The sequence below is a fragment of the Polyodon spathula genome, chromosome 27, assembly GCF_017654505.1.
Source record: "Polyodon spathula isolate WHYD16114869_AA chromosome 27, ASM1765450v1, whole genome shotgun sequence".
NCBI lineage: Eukaryota > Metazoa > Chordata > Actinopteri > Acipenseriformes > Polyodontidae > Polyodon > Polyodon spathula.
This window is the reverse complement of record NC_054560.1, coordinates 7,307,388-7,323,997: the sequence shown is the minus strand read 5'-3', so window position 1 is coordinate 7,323,997 and position 16,610 is coordinate 7,307,388. Positions and strand designations below refer to the sequence as shown.

At 41.9% G+C, this 16,610-nt stretch overlaps 2 protein-coding genes across 3 annotated transcripts; one reads left to right on the top strand and one right to left on the bottom strand.

The window, feature by feature from the left end:
- Positions 1 to 262: 262 nt before the first annotated feature.
- On the top strand, positions 263 to 3,006 carry LOC121301463 (U6 snRNA-associated Sm-like protein LSm7). 2 transcript variants are annotated; one of them, XM_041230890.1, is made up of 4 exons: positions 263 to 296; positions 769 to 859; positions 1,395 to 1,466; positions 2,182 to 3,006. In XM_041230890.1, exons 1-4 carry the CDS (start codon positions 291 to 293, stop codon positions 2,322 to 2,324), a joined length of 312 nt encoding a protein of 103 aa, XP_041086824.1. In that variant the 5' UTR covers positions 263 to 290; the 3' UTR covers positions 2,325 to 3,006. The 2 variants fall into 2 exon arrangements, with proteins under 2 accessions (XP_041086824.1, XP_041086823.1); XM_041230889.1 differs by lacking the exon at positions 263 to 296 and adding an exon at positions 376 to 477.
- An 837-nt stretch (positions 3,007 to 3,843) lies between these two features.
- On the bottom strand, positions 3,844 to 14,625 carry LOC121301462 (ceramide synthase 2-like). Its single transcript, XM_041230888.1, has 12 exons — positions 14,518 to 14,625; positions 13,007 to 13,217; positions 10,885 to 11,005; positions 9,704 to 9,822; positions 8,992 to 9,049; positions 8,266 to 8,316; positions 7,428 to 7,520; positions 6,858 to 6,986; positions 6,234 to 6,340; positions 5,918 to 6,074; positions 5,513 to 5,703; positions 3,844 to 4,754 (listed from the first exon to the last, which is right to left on the bottom strand). Exons 2-12 carry the CDS (start codon positions 13,177 to 13,179, stop codon positions 4,751 to 4,753), a joined length of 1,203 nt encoding a protein of 400 aa, XP_041086822.1. The 5' UTR covers positions 13,180 to 13,217; positions 14,518 to 14,625; the 3' UTR covers positions 3,844 to 4,750.
- Positions 14,626 to 16,610: the final 1,985 nt, after the last annotated feature.

The following is a 16,610-nucleotide window of genomic DNA, read 5'->3' as shown; positions in this document are numbered from 1 at the left end:
TTGGACTACTTTCACGTCGATCAACTGTAGAACGGACTATGGTGTTGGGTCATTCAATATCAGAGATAGGGGTGTTCGGTAGAATTAAAAAAAATATATATATTAATAATAAATTCACTCGGTTTCACCATAGCAAGTTTTATAACACCGAATACTATTATGTATTGTATTTAAATTATCTCTGGCCCATTTTTCGGTTTTTAGAGAAAAGCATGTTTACAGTCTTAAACAGATTTCCCTTGCGTGAGGTCAGAGTTGCGAGGCCGAAGGGAGGAGTTTGGAGTTGAAACATGGCGGTGAGTGTGGCCTGTGATGTGCACTTTTACAACTTCATTCATTTTCTCCGGCCGGGTTATTAAGTATTGTTGAAGGTGTATTGATATATCTGGAGTATGAAAAATAGATTATCGCCAATGAAGCGCAAAAATGATACCTATAGCGTATCGTAGCGCGCCGGTAAAACACTTCAAATCAATGGTAATTCAGCTTGCGGGCTCCTGCAGGACTCGCACAATTGCATAGCAACAGTAGTTATATTTGTCTTTTGAAATAAATAAACCTGATCAGGAAAAAGCAGGCGGTCTGATTTTCTTTTATGATTTAAACAATTTACTAAGTAGTAAATCTATACAGTACAGCATTCAAACCAAAACCGTGACTTTCGTACCCATGCTTCAGCTTGCTTTGACAATGCGGATACTGTTGTTGGAAGACGATTCTAAATGATATATAACTAGCTTTGATTTTTCGTTGTTCTCTGTATTTCAGGATAAAGAGAAGAAGAAGAAGGAGAGTATATTTGACTTGTCGAAATACATCGATAAGACCATTCGAGTGAAGTTTCAGGGTGGACGAGAAGGTGCGTTTATCCTAAACGAGTCTCAGCACCCTCTCATGTTAAATGTGGTTTCCACGCTTGCATTTATCTAACCATCTGTACAGGGGAGGGTGAAATCAAATAATCACAAGGTTGATGGTCAGTTCCTTTTTTTTTTTTTCAATTCCAATACCTGTTTAAAAATCGATTCCCATTCCCTTTGAATCAATTCCTTCAATGATCCATTAAAAAGAGAATGGGTATTGATTTAAATGGGAGTTGGAATTTGGAATCGATTATTAAACGGAATTGGAAATGAAATTGGGGTGACCCTGCCCTACCCCACCCCTGATAATCACACACATTGTTTAGAGTTGCCTGGTTTTAAGCAGCAGTTAATGTGGCTGTTGTAGTGCCTGTCTGCACAAGCTTCCCCAGTTTGTACACTGCAGTCGTGCTCTGCTGGGTTGGCAAGGAGCTGCTTCTGGCGAGAGCTCGATCCTCACCTTTCCAACCTGTTTTTAGTTCTACTTCTACCTGACTAAAAACTCCCGTTTTTCTCTCTTCGCTTCCACAGCCAGTGGGATCCTGAAAGGGTTTGACCCCCTGTTGAACCTGGTGCTGGACGGCACTATTGAGTACATGAGAGGTGAGTGCTGCCACTTAGCTGGAAGGAAGTGTAGCAGATGTACCCATCAATACAGAGATCAATAATCCCCTTCTTGATATTGACTACTAGACAGCTCAGTTAACCTCAGATGGAAATGAGACTCCCATTGCACAGCAGTTGGATCTATTCCTCGTTATACTGTGAGTTTTTAATAACACACCTGAGCTTGTTACATACACACTGGGGCTAGTCAAGCTTGGAATGGGTGAAACTTCTATGAAACTTCTTATTTCCATCCCAGCCTTATTATATGTGTGTCCACAGAGTTAAATGTGTATTGGCTGGTTTCACAGACTAATGTTGATTTACTTTACCTAAATTAATATTGGGTAGTCCAGGATTTGTACTAATCAGGGTTTGTGAAACCAGCCGTTTATATATTTTTATATAAATATGTCAGAGAGATGAAAATATCCTGCTAACATGTCACTAGAAATGTTTTAAACCTCTGATTGGACCAGATGTATCAGGATATTTTTATGCTATATGGAAATGAAAGTATTGCTTCTGATTCCTCATACCCAGATTATATACGTTGCCTCAGGAAACATTAGGTAGTCCAAGATTAGTGTTAACTGGGCGCTATGAAATCGGGCATTCACATCACAAAACTTGTAAGAAACAACGTAACTGTACTTTTTCAAGTTTCTTGTGCGTAGCCAAATTGACACTGAGCGCCGCATCTCCTTTTCAGACCCTGACGATCAGTTCAAGCTGACCGAGGACACCAGGCAGCTGGGGCTGGTGGTGTGCAGAGGGACCTCTGTGGTGCTCATTAGCCCTCATGATGGCATGGAGGCAATTCCCAACCCTTTTGTTCAGCAGCAGGATGGTTAGGGGGTGTGTGGAGCCGCCCCTGCCCCAGCGATCACAGCGGAGTGTAACATTCCCGTGCAAAAACATCTCCCTCTCTTTATCACTAGTCATCATCCAGGGATATCAACCAACCAAATCCCTATCCAAGTCCAGTGAACTCCTAGTCTTCCATCACAGAATCCCTTATTGTATTCCATCCTGGTAAACACGGTGTTCCCTGGATTTCAGTCCCAAAAGGAGACCTGCTCTAGTTTTTTCTAATCAGATAGCTCTGCATTTAGATCTACATACCCCAAGGAATCTTGTATGGTGGGATCAAAATCCTATAGAAATACCTGTAAAGAATTGTATTTTTTGTGGCTTACACTCCTGGTGAATCTTGCTTGTTTGAAGATGTTGAGGCGGTGAATAACCCTGTAGATACGCTTGCAATTATGTTGGGTTTACAAGAGAACCCGTTAAGCGTGGTATAAATATGAGTACAAGGCTTAAGTTGTGTGTGGGCGTGTTCAGCAGGCAGACAGTGTGTTTTAGTTTGTGATTTCTGACGGAAGCAAAATTGAAAAGAACTAGATATCGTTTGCACAATCTGCTTGAGCCCAGTGAGAATTTAATTTTTTTTTTTTTTTTAATAATTTTAGTTAATTGTTTCAATATTCTGTAACAAAACTGGACTCTAATTAAAAAAAAAAAAAAAAAAAAATACATGTTCTGTTTTTGTGGACCAAAGGTGATAATATTGAAATGCCTAAATACACAGATTTGTTAACCATTTATAATGGCCTGGACAAACTGAGCCCTTAAGCCAGAACCCAGGAATAATGTGTATTCCATGTGTTGACCATCTGAGGACTCTGGATTAAAGTTCTATTAGAAGGAGGATTGTTCATCCTTGGATTTCAATTAGGAAAGCAGGATGCTCAAACAAATGCATTCCCAACACCTGAGTGGATATTGTTTTTTACAAACTGTTTGTAAGCCTAAGGTTAATATGACACCCAGTCTGAATGCTTAATCAGAGGTCTAACCAACAGCTGTGGCAAAAGTTTTGCATCACCTAAAATTTTAGGATTGAGACATAATTAAAACAAAAACCTTTAACATTATTTAGCATCACATAATCAAAGAAACTACAAAATGATATCGCAAAAGTCTACCAGAAGTCATAATACAAGTGCAATATTTTATGTTAGAACGTCATATTTTTCCTTAAGAGAAAACTACAAAGCAGCATGTAATTCAATATGCTAACTTAACTTATGAAGCAAAACTAGTTCATTCTATAGGGTTTTGCAAAACTTTTGGCCACAGTTGTAGTAAATGGTTTCCCTTTATTTAAAAAAAAGCCATGACACAAAGGCTGGCGCACTAAATGACCAGCATGCAAACAGAGACTGCTATTTTTCTTTTCTGCCTGCGCAAATCTTAAAACCACCAAATCCAGTGATTTTACCGTTTGTCATTTCCTCGAAGCCCTAAAATCAAGGACATGAAATTAGACACAAATAAAATTAAAAAAAAAAGAAAGAAAATGAAATTGTGCAATAAAATATATTTTATTAAAATTAAAAAACAACAAGATTGGGAATGGCTGTCTTGAGAACAAACCTCAGCACTGAACCGCTCCACCTCCTGACATGCAGCACACTGACACAGCCTCGCTTCTGACTGGACCATCATTATGTTACAACCAGGGGTACGACAGACACGCCCCCTTCAGTCTGACCCGACCCGACCCGAGACAGCTCCAGCAACTACAGGCGGGTGAGTGGTACAGCAGCTCTGCGACTGTGCGTCGGTACACTTAATAGAGCAAGGTGCTTTACAGTTTAAACAGTGTATTTAGAGTGATGAGGCTCTGCATTCGTTTTGGTTTGGAAAGAAAGGCTTGTACAATTGGGAGTACCATCACAGTAATATCATTGCCCCCCTGTTACAACACAGTCATTCAGTCTCAGTAAATCCACGAGGCTGTATTAGCATACATGTGGGAGGGCAACAGTTGAAAGTGGAGCATTGTTCAGACACAAGCACGTGCAATAAGTTAAACACATTACATAGCATGAACTCTTAATATTCTGTTGGGTGCAGACTCCCCTTTTTGGGCTCATTAGAAAACAATGCAAAAGATATCTGAATCAAATAATTTATTATTATTATTATAATTATAAAAGTTGTGAGTCACATAGTCAAAAAGTTTAATCAGTTTCACCCCCTGCCTCACCCTAGTAGTTCCACAGTTGGAGACTCCATGGCTCTCCTGAGACCAATTGCCAAGTGTCAGCTTTATTATCAGCAAGAGGATCTCTGCTGGTGTGGAGTGCAATCATCACCATCGTCATCAAGCCATGTGTCAATGGGAGGCATTAGAGAAAAGGGTTTCAAATGATGTACTAGATATGCAGTTCATCTGCTGTATTTTTCTGTTGGTGCATTTTCGTGATTTGTTAGCTTTATAAAAAAAAAACAAAAAAAACACACATCATAATAAAAAAAAAGCATTTAAAATCAATACCATATGCTAGCTGTTTTATGCTTCCGGCCCAGTTCCTGTTGGCTGCTGCTTAGAATTTTAACTGACGGCCACTTTTCATCTTACTGTATCGCCGTATTTAGTAATCACTTCCTACATTTAACGGGAAAGTCAAGTCTACACGAAACTGTGGAGCTCAATATTATCTCATTGAACAAAACCCTGCCATTGTGAAGCAGGTCATAGTGACCTGTGGTGGCTGTGCTTGTAATTCCTCAGAATGTACACAAGGGGGTGCACTATTCTCATTCTTGGAGGCACCGAGATAGCCAATACAGCAGTGTGCAGGGGGCTATAAAGTTTTGTTGTAAAAATCTGCAGTTGAGAATGGCATTAAAACCTTTTCAATGTTTATTTAATAAAACGACAGACAGGCGAGTACGCATAATACAGTAACTGTTGCAAAATGATAAATGGGTATCTTACTCTAGTTCTAGCGCTTTCGGCAGCTGATTTCACAGATCTTGATCTGTGATAATCTTGGACACCCTTACCTAAGACAAAAATGTAAATAGCAATAATAATAATAATAACTAAAATATCTTGTGCAATCCTAATACCTTTGCAGCATTTAGCCACAAAAAAACCCCTTAATTTGTAAAAAGCCAACAAAATAAATGAATACAAAAGAATGGGAGCAATTCAGCCTCCCACCAGAAGAGGGCTCTAGCACTACCGGGCTTTTGGCTGCCTGCTGGGTGCACCGTTCCTCTGGTTGGTCAAGTTGTTGAGCACGCAGTTGTTGGCCAGCGAGGGGAGTTTGGAGTCGAAGGTGCACTTCCTCCTCTCCCAGCGAGTCTCCTCCTCCTCCTCCTCCTCCTCCTCTGTGTGATTCTCCTCCTCATCACTCCTCTCATCTCGCTCAACCTACAGGATCAGAGAGCAGACCCTCAGGACAGCAGGGCAAGAACAAGCCCTGCCCCCTGCTGCATGAATCAGGCAGGGCAACACACAATGGAGACAAAAAATAAAAATACACACCAAACTTTCTAGAACCCCCAGCCCTCCCCTGTCCTCTCCCCAGTGGTTGCCTCCATGCTAGGTAGGGCACTGCCCCCTGGTGGGTGCTACTGGTACTCACCCTGCCCTGGACGACAAACTTCCAGACCATGCGTAGGATGAGCAAGGCCCAGAAAACATGGAGGAGCTGCAGGACCAGGAGCAGGGCGTTGAAGAAGTAATAGCCAAAGAAGGGCTGGAAGTTCTCCATGGAGAGATACCAAGTGGTGTAGAGCACTCTGAGAAAGAGAGAAAGAGAGAGAGAGAGAGAGAGAGGGGGGGGGAAGGGTAAGGAAGGGGTGATGGTCTGCTAGCACCAGATATACACACCACTGCCAGCAACAAGGGTGGGGAAATCCCAGTCAACCTTGGAGGGGCAGGGAGGGCTGGGTACTCACTTGACTGGAAACACCACAAGCCGGGTCACCAGAAAGACAGCAGTGAAAACGAAAAACAGGGAGTCACACACCCTCCTCCAGCCGGCGTAGTTAAACATCTTGGCTGACTGAGTTAAAGCACACAGAGGCATTTTAATGAGATATTATTTATATAAATTTTTTTAAAATTTGCATTCACAAGGCATTCGTTTTGCAGCGAGTTCTTTTATTTCTGGACTAGTTTCAAAGGAGTTAATGCATGCACCAAGTATGAAGTCTGTTCTGGTGTTGCCTGGGGACTGGAACGTCTGATGTTTAGAAAATGTCACAGATGTCGCTATGAATTTTTCATTCTGCAGCTGCCGAAACAAGACAATGCAAACCATACAATAAGATCAAACTGTGCCTGTGAAGGAGGTTCGTTGTTTTAAAACTTCTCTTAATAGCAGGGGCTGGAATCCATGAAAATGAAACAAGTTACAGGTTTCATTTGATTCAAGATTGGACGGACCGTGCAGCAAGATGAGCTGAACAGGAGCAAGTTACTGTATAATCAGGTCCCAATAACCTCTAAACCCTTTGCTTCCCCAACCCTCATACTTAGTGTACAGGCCAATTTCCCCAGCATAAAAAATATCAACTCACTTCCAAGAGATAGTCAGAGGCATCGTGCACCAGCAGCACCAGTGTTCCCACTCTGATGTAATTAGCACAGTACGAGAATCCCATCAGGAAAATGGTGGCGATGTGATGGATGACCTGCTCCTTAAAATCCTGCGAAAACAGTTACTGCACTGAAACAGTAAAAGAAACCAAAGCTAGCCGTGCAGGGTTCAGCAGAATACAGCAGGAGTCTCACTCATCACTTCCATTTACTCCAGGGGGAGTAAAAACAAACCGATAATTCATACTGCAGTAGCTGTGATAAACCAGGGCTACATTTCTTTTTTTTATGGCATGCATTAATCTTCTCTACAGATAGTTTGTTAAACATTGTCAATGTTTAACAGTTGGGGTTTAAAAGCTGGGGGTTCCCCTTGCGTGCATGGAAGTGAACCGACAGCAATCCCAGAGTGGCCAATTTAGCCTGGCTCCATTGGCTTGCTCAGTCCCGCGACAGCTCGGAGACTAATTCTAAATCGCCCCTTCCTCCCTGTGACTGCCTTTAAATCTCCTGGCTTTGTTTTATTGGGGATGACAGAAATGTGAACTTACCTTTCGTTTGACATCGAACGAGACTCTGAGCAGCAAAGACCAGTAAAAGGCCAGTTCAGTCATGTAGTACCAGTACTGGGAGGTCTGTAGGGGCTGGAGATCAATAACGAAACAAAAAAAAAAATGATACGCTAAATCACATTACACTTCCTGGTAGCAGTCTAGCTAATATTCAGGGAATGGAAAAAGCACTTATCTTTAACCCATTTAGACGAGCAGAGCCAATTTCTACAAAGCTATACCGCTGCCTCTAGAAACAGGCAGATCACAGCTTGGAAGCTGGCAGGCTGCTAGGGCTAGAAGCACTTTGGGAACCTAGTCAAAGTTCTGTATTCTTATGCATCGTCTGGTTTTGTAGTGCTTTTGCATTGTGTGAGGACAGCACATTGTGCGAGGACAGCACATTGTGTGAGAACAATGCGGAGTCTTGTGGAGCCTGGCTTGACATTTTGTGCTCATGAGGTTCCTTTGGATTTGAGTTCAGCTAACGTGGGAGATAAGAGACACCGACCAGTCACTGCTGTACCAGAGGAGGCATCATCCCTCGGAGCTAAACAACAAGATGTGGCCCCAGAGGGGGCCTTTACATATAAAAAAAAAATAACATACATACACACACACACACACACACACACACACACCTGCTACAAACAGAAGATGCTTATGAAACCGTGTTAATGATCATTCCTACAGGACAAAAAAAAAAAAAACTTGGTTCTCAAGTGACAACTCAGCACAACAAATTAAAAAGCCTTGCCAATTGATTTTTTCGTTTTTTTTTTTTTTTTTAATTTTAAAAACGGAATACATTTAAATATAAATCAATCCAAATACTCACTTGCTGCGGATAGCCAACCCAGCATTCACTTGGGTCCCAAAACCAGGGTTTCTGCAAGGCAAAAGCAGGATGCGTTTGGAAATGTTCTGAATATGATCCTTCAAATACATACCGAGCAACGAGTCCGACTGTGCCATATATAAAACAGTAGCAGAGTGCATGTCTAAGAAAACACTTCAATAGAGGGAGATTTAACTTCACATGAATTATGCAAAAGGAGAAATGAGATCCAATGCAGCAGCTTCATTAATGTAGTTGACGCTTGCACTGTGGCACAGTGTGCAATGGGCTGGAATGCCACTGGGATGCAGGGCCTAATTCACCATGCTATAAGGACTGATTTTTAGGGACTGTTTGAAGAACATTTATAAGCACTCGCTTCAGTTAAAACAGTAGGTGTTTGTGCTGATATTCCTAACTGCCTTTAAGCAGTATTTATCACTGACAGGTATTAAATAAAGCCATTCATTAATGTGTCGATTTCAAAACAAGATACAGTGTCCTTCCCTCACCTTTACAAGTGGCAATTAACTTCGGCATTGAGCGTTTCAAAAGCTGACTGGAAGCGAGCCTGTAAGCTCCAATACCCCCGAGTCTGTACGTAAATCAGAACCTCATACCTCTACATCTCTGAATATTTGACTAGAGCATGCGAATTAAAAGAATTAGAAAAAAAACTGAACCGATTCCTTCTGCGCAGCGCTGATAACGCTTTTGAATACTCACATCAACCAAAACAGCCAGGCCAGCGAGGAAGGCTATCATATAGAAGGTAAACCTCCAGCTGGAAACAAAGTGACAAGGTCAAGCAGAATACAGAGACTTGCACACAAAAGCAGCCCAGGTGTGTGTTTGAACCTTAACCCACATTGCTGAACTGAACCTCCCCCCCCAGATTCTAAAGCAGCTTGTTATTTTAACAGACCACTTCAGCCTGAAGCTGCCCTCTGGCAAGTGAATTGCAGAGCCCTAATTCCATTGAGAGAGGCCTCAGCTCAGCGTACTGCTTTCTGTTCTACTGAGGAGACTGAAAAAGGACAAATGCTTCACAGAGGCATCACAGTCTGCTCTTTTTTGAAGTCTAAAGCCAATGCTCTCCCCCACCGCCAACAGGGATGGAAATATGACTCATTGCATAGCAGTTTGATCCATTCTTGGGTTTACTATGAATTTAATAAGACATCTTATTTTCATCCCTGCTTCAACGTGCCAGCACTTCAAATGAGTTACAACTTGTGTTATGTATGTGAAGGCAAGAAGTCCACACCATACCCAATATACAGTTTTCATTATGTTGGAAGAAATAAGTAGTCCTCAATTACAAAACTGCAGGAACAGTTGTGAAGATTATGAAGACTAATTTATCTCCCAGTTTGACGAGGGTTAACGTGCAAGCCTGCAGTGTTGGAGTCATTTCAGAAACTCTTGGGCAACTCACCAGGCCTCGCAGAACTTCTTGCTGTTGCTGGGCCTGTCTTGGTTTCTACGGAGACGGAACCACCTCTCGATTTGTCTCTGGGAGAGGTCACACTGTTTAGATAGGCTGTGGAACTGACTCTGAATGGAGACACAAACTTCACTTAGAGGACTCGGTTGTGGCAAAACAAACTTGGGTTTGGGAAAGACACACAGGTGAAACGTGTACACATAGTATCAAATCTTCCGCAATAGTAAAAACACTGAACATAAACCTACACAAGTTCTGTACAAGTACACACTAAATACATTCTACAAATCAAGAAAGCAATTCAAAATGTATGCCTTAACGGATGCACTGTAGTGCCGTGTACTCATTTCTCGAATACTGAACTGCTTGATCTTCTCTAACTCGCTGTATCGCTTTTGTCCTATATTTGATTCATGACCTCCTTGGAAAACAAAAGCTGGTATCACCTTCAGATATAGTTTTTCAAAAGAGTTCCTCACGTTACTTTAGAGCACTTCTGCATTTTGTCACGACTAATTACTCTACAGAGATCAGTAGGCACAAGTTGTATCTGATGTCAGTAGATAACTGTTAGATGCCTGATTTGGAATGCTAGAGGATGTGGTGTGACTGTTTAGTTCTGGATGAGTAGCATGGCAGATTAAAAAGACAACGTTTGTTATTATTCCTCTCTCCCTGCTTCTCCAATCAGCACACTGACTCTCAACCAGGTGTAGGAACACCATGGGCAGCCAGGAGTGCACAGATTCACAGTGATGCGATCCAAGGTGTTTAAATAAGAAAACAGTATCCTACTGAAGCAAATTCACTCTGTCTGCGCATCACAAAGCCAGTACTGACCTGTGTCCTCCCCTGATGCAAATCTGAGGTTTGCAAAAAGAGTTGAAGTCAGGCTTGATCTTAAGCAGCACTGAGAAGCTAACCCCTTCATGCTCAGGGACCAAACCAAGTTTGAAAAACCCAGCAAGGGCTAGCGTTGGTTATCTGAGCGATTACAAAAATCTCTTAGGGGCTAGACCACAGATTCCTAGAATACCACCACATCCTAGAATGCACACCACATCCTTTTCTACAGTGTCCTATCCAGGCTCCTGCAGCAGACACCACCCTGCGCAGCAGTGCAGTGGGGAGATGAAGCAGTGCCTGGTACCCAAACTGGGTTCGATGCTGACCTGTGATGGGCTCCTGCTTTGCTGCTTGTAAAACACCTCCAAGGTCACATTCTGGACCGCCAGAACCGGCCGGGTGGTGTCCCTCACTCCCATTTTCCGGCTCAGAGGCAGCGCCACCAGCCTGCGGGAGAAGGGAGGGACACAGCGTTACTCAGGGATGGAAATAAGACTCCTGTTGCATAGCAGTTTAATCCATTCCCTGGTTTTACTACAAGTTTAAGACAAGACACCTGAGCTTGTTACCTACACACTGGGGCTAATCAAGCTCACAGTAAAACCTGCAATGGTACACAGCATTTGTTCCAAAGATTGTGCTGCACACACTGGCCAGAGAGAGAGAAAGAAAGAAAGAAAAAAAAAGGAGGGAGAGAGAGAGAGAGAGAGAGAGAGAGAGAGAGAGAGAGAGAGAGAGAGAGAGAGAGAGCGAGAGCTGGTGTAACTGAATCCCAAAGCTGCCGAGTGCACTAATCAGCCCTGCCTGTGTAAACAGGGACTGTGTGGACCAAAGCAGCCTCAAGCAGGGGTCCTGGCTGCAGGTTACAGATAGAGGGGCTGGCTGGGTCTGCCTGTGGTTTCCACCAACCGCTCCTCCACTCCCAGTGGACTCCACTATCTCCAACACACACACCTGAGGCAACCAGAAGTAAACAATAGCAGCAAGCCCTACGATCTGAATATCTGTCAACACACACTGCAGGACAACCTTTGAGGCGACAGTGCTGGGGCGAACAAGTGTTTTTCATGTTTGAAAACACTTAACTTTTTTTTTGTGTACTAGAACTACAGGTAGATAGAAATTAGACAATACAGTGCCCAGGATATTTCCCCATGCAAATACCCCCCTCCCCCTATTTTAGCTTCCTTATTGTTTATTTCTGTTTTTGTTTTTAATGCATAGTCCGGAGGTGATCACTCCCTCCTGTACCCATGGCTCATGCTGCGGAACGGAGAGCCAACACAGGTTTTGAAATGACTCACAATTGTACTTTGGCTGAAGATGTTACTCTGGATATTTAAAAAAAACCAAAAAAAAAAAAACCAAAACCCAACAGCAGATTCCCTGGCCAGCTCGACCACTGAAGTGAAGTTGACCTACTGCAAAGGAAGTGATCCAGTATCAGGAAGTAGCAGCAACTTTTACTTCCTATAGTGCATGTCCTTATTGTTAATACCTGCATGTTCTAAATTAAAAGTACAAAATCTAATCTCCTCAACGGACAATGTTGTTGGTGCTAATGAGAGATCAGAAATGTGATTTTTGAAAACTGTTAGCACTCATTTAACACATATACTTACAGATGATAACAATAATAATAATAATAAGACAGAGTCAGTGCCTTAGATACACTGGGAAAAGGTGCAGACAGTCATATAGGATTTTATTTTAAAAAACTAAAAAAAAAAAAAAAAAAAAAAAAAAACACAGAAGCACTTCTATTTTATAGCACTGGCAGACGAAGACATTATACTGTATTGCATGACGAGGCATGACACTGAACAGCTCTTTGCTAGAAAGGAGTCTGACAAAGTCACTTGCATTGAATCAGAACAGAAACTGCATTGCTTGTAATAAAATCTCACAGATTTTTTTTTTAAAGTAAATTTAAAACCTACCTCATTCCTTCTTGCGACTTGGTGAGCTTGTGTTCTACCAGCCAGTAATAGTAGCTGAGAGTCCCAATGAAAAACTATTTGATCAAGATCTGGTGTAGATGAAATTAACTAATCCGATTCCAAATCGCATTCAAAAAGACAGACGGAAACCCATCTACATACAGCTGACCTGCATCCTTCCTGTGCAACACACATTCCGGTCAACACTCTGCAATGCTTCTACAGTGTACCAAGGCAATACAGGTGGTTTGAGGGATCAGGGATGGAAATGCAACTCCTATCGAACAACAGTTTCACCCATTCCAGGTTTTAATACGTGCCTGATTAGCCCCTGGTGTATGGGCAACAAGCTCAGGTGTGTCTTTTCAAACTCGAAGTAAAACCAGGAATGGATCGAGCTGATATGCAACAGGAGTCTTATTCCCATCCTGTGGGTCGAACGCTTTTGGCCTCTGCTGCGGTGCCTCTCAAACACAGAGGGAGGCGGTCACATCCAGCAGATCCTTACCTCTCAAAGCCGTAGCGAGCAGCGATGAAGACCAGGGAGAGGGGGAGTGTGATGAGCAGGTCGCGAGGCTGCGGGTACTGGACGCTCTCTGTCTCTACCATGTCAGCCCACGTGACGCCTGGCGGGAGCCAGTACTCCTGACGCCACAGCCAGCGGTCCAAGAGAGACTCCATCTGTGAGCGGCAGCTCTCCACTATACCCTGAACAAACACTGAAACAGGGATGTTAATAAGGACTTGGGCAGCAGTTTGACACATTTATTAAGAGGACACAGCTGATTACCTATGCACTGTGGCTAATCAAGTTCGTAGTAAAACCTGGAATGGGTGAAACCGCTATGCAATGGGAGTCTTTTTACCATCCCTATGAAAAGTACAGATTCAAGGTTCAAGGACCATTTAAGTGCATCAGAAGGAAGACATCTATTTAAAGGGATTGTGCTTTGTAAATGTAAACTCGCAATGGCTGGCCCACACAGACATTACAGACCTACGGTACAGGTGAAAGAAATTTCTGGTTAGGGATCACTGAATTAAAGATGCTTAAATGGGGGATCTGCTACATGAAGTTAACGGAATTACAGAAATATACCTTAAAATCATATTCCACCTTAAAAGCACCTTTTGTGAGACTGAAAAATCAATAGCACGGAACGGGAACCAACCTGTCGCATCTCATGTGGCTCACCACAAAGGTTGAGTAAACAAAACAATAAAACCAGTCTAATATTTCCTGGCTGGATGAAGGGGATTCCAAAGTCAGTCATACACCCCAATATCCGACCTTTCTCAAACAGACTTGAAAACGTATTACCTTTGTACCCCCCCCCCCTCCAAAAAAAAAATAAATAAATAAATACATTTCAAAAAGAGAGTTCTTGTTATTCGCGCATACATGTACTTACCGGACCGTTATGTTTCTCATTTTATCATGTATATCACTTTTTTGTTAGAAAATCAATACATGTTGTTTTCAAATTTAATGTAGATACAATTCACCTGTCAAGCATAAACTTAAATGTTTAGAAAAAAACCCGCGGCGTATATTTTACACGAATCCCCGCTGTCCTTACAACATCTTTATTGTATTTACATATTGATTACTAAGTGTATCGAGATGAGGATTGAAAATAAGCGAAAACTATATCTTAGTTGTTACCGTATACAAAAAAAAACGGTATATATTTATTTAAAAGCTAAAACGTTGTTAAATGGAGTCCCAAATCCAGCGTTTGCGTGTTTTTTACACTACACTGTATCATTACAGCTACCTCCTTCGTTAGTTATACAACACCACGACCAGCACAGGTGACTATCACTCTCAGTGAATTCGTTTTCTCTACAAAAACAAACAACACAAAAACACAAACAAAAAAAAGTTTCTCCTACTCAAACGAACACTACTTTGGAACGTTAACTTGTTCATATGTTATACAGCGAAAAAAACAAACAAAAAGTGAAAATACTGATTTTTTTTTTTTTTTTTTTTTTTTTATGGAAAGTTCTGCTCACCTGCGCGTACCTGTCCTGCTCCAAACACCGGAGAGACACGGACGTGGAACTAAGGTGACGCGGCGTGCTTCTCGACCAAACGCTCAGCTCAAACAAACAGCTGAACCGACAAGCGCCGCCTTCGCAGGGGAATTTATCATGGGCTGCTGCCCCTGGTACTGTATCCATTCAAACACACCTCTCTGCTCCCTGCACGGTCATGGCAAGCTTTTACAACAGTTAATGCTCAGTATCCTGGTATCTGCAATTGCATTGCCGATAGCTCTTATCAGTAATGTTCTGGTGATTTCAAAAACAATTCTAAATATTATTTTTTGATATTTAAAAAAAAAAAAAAAAAAAAAAAACCTGTTAGTGTTTAGATGGCTTTTCATAGCTAATAGACATCTGCAGCACAGTTCAATTCTGAGGTAGCGTGTTAACCTTTTTTTTTTAAAAAACACCATCACCGCCATTTGCAACATTTTAAATATATGGAAATCAAACCCTGGTGTCGCGAAACAGACTGTCACCTAGTTGTTTTCTTTTGTTTCCAGCAAGACACACAGAAAAAAACACTTGGTTCATTGTAGCTTCCCATTGCTGCAGAGCAATTACCTTGCCATTGCGATGTGGTATTTATGAGGACACACACGATACAGAGGATGCGTTTAATTTTATACACATGCTGCTAAAACAGCACAGTGTAATACCATTTACATCACAGACTAAACAATGCAAAACGCTTATTTGCTTAGAAAATGAGAAGTGTGGATTTCTCTATCGATTAATATGAGGGCTTGAGCACATAAACAAAAAAGTAGAACACTGTCATTTTAGCTATATTATTTCTTTATTTATTTATTTATTTATTTTTGCTATCTACTTTACCAAGCCTGGATCTGTTGGTTTTAGTATTCAATCTTCCTCAAAGCAAAGGTCGTGGTTAAAAGCAAAACAAACCAGGAGTAATTCATTTGTTCTTTCCAGAGTGAAGATGGCCCGCCCCCTGGTGGATATTTTTAAGTATGACCAGGAGTATAATGTTGAGCAAGTCCACAAACAATGGCCATATCTAATGTCAAACCATTATCTGCAGTGCTAAACCAGCAGCTGATCTCTCAGACAGCTCCACGCGTATTCCAAGACTCGTACCCAGCTTTTCCAGCTGTGTTTCAGCATGGACAGGATTACAGTTTGCGACACGGGCTGCTGAGTTTCTTGAAGAACGTGTGTCAGGTACCAGTTTGTTGTTACCTAGAATGCCTCTCCCTCCTTTGGCATCTCTCCAGTACCGGTTATATACGCGGTGGAAACACTATCTCAGGACGTGCACTCACTAATGTACCAGGCACATTGTGTTCTTTCCTGTGCCTGTTCACAGCTCGGCGATGAGATGTGTATGGTTAATTACAGACTGAAACCAATTTGCAGGGAGAGATGAATAAAGGAAAACAAATACGATCTCATTAACTGGTCAGCCGTGTTGCCAACTCTCACGAGAAAAAAAAAAGCGGCTCTGCCTTTCGAAACAAGCCCAAAACAAGCCCAGAGGGAGGGTGAGGCTGTTTATACAAATTCAATATTGTTTCTCTAATGGCGTGCATACAGTGACACCAGTCAATCACCAAAACCACGCCTACAACCACTTTTAACCGTTGACGTCAAGGACAAAACAAGCCCAATCCCGTTTATTATAAGCGGACTTGGCAACTATTCAGGGCAGCATCGAACAGCTACAATGGTCGCTTGTTTGAAGACCCATGTGCTTATACTGTGCACGGGTTTATACACAGTGCTGCTGCCAGTGTTTTGCTTTTCCAGAGTCCTGGGCTGGGATCATTAAGCCTACGTTGTGAATTGTAGATTGTACTCTACTTGGGGGGTATAAGGGGGGGCCCATCACTAATTCACTGTTTTCGAAGTTTCAATTATTATTTTTTGCTTATTGAATAGAAAATCAACCCTCTTTTGTAACAGGCAATCTTCGAAGATAAAAGGTGGCGGATAACATTTCTTGATTTTGAGTTTAGTTTTCTTATTTGTTTTTGAATTGGTCTAATCCCAAAACAAAAAACAAATCTGCAAAACAAGAACTGTAAAGTGCAGTTACT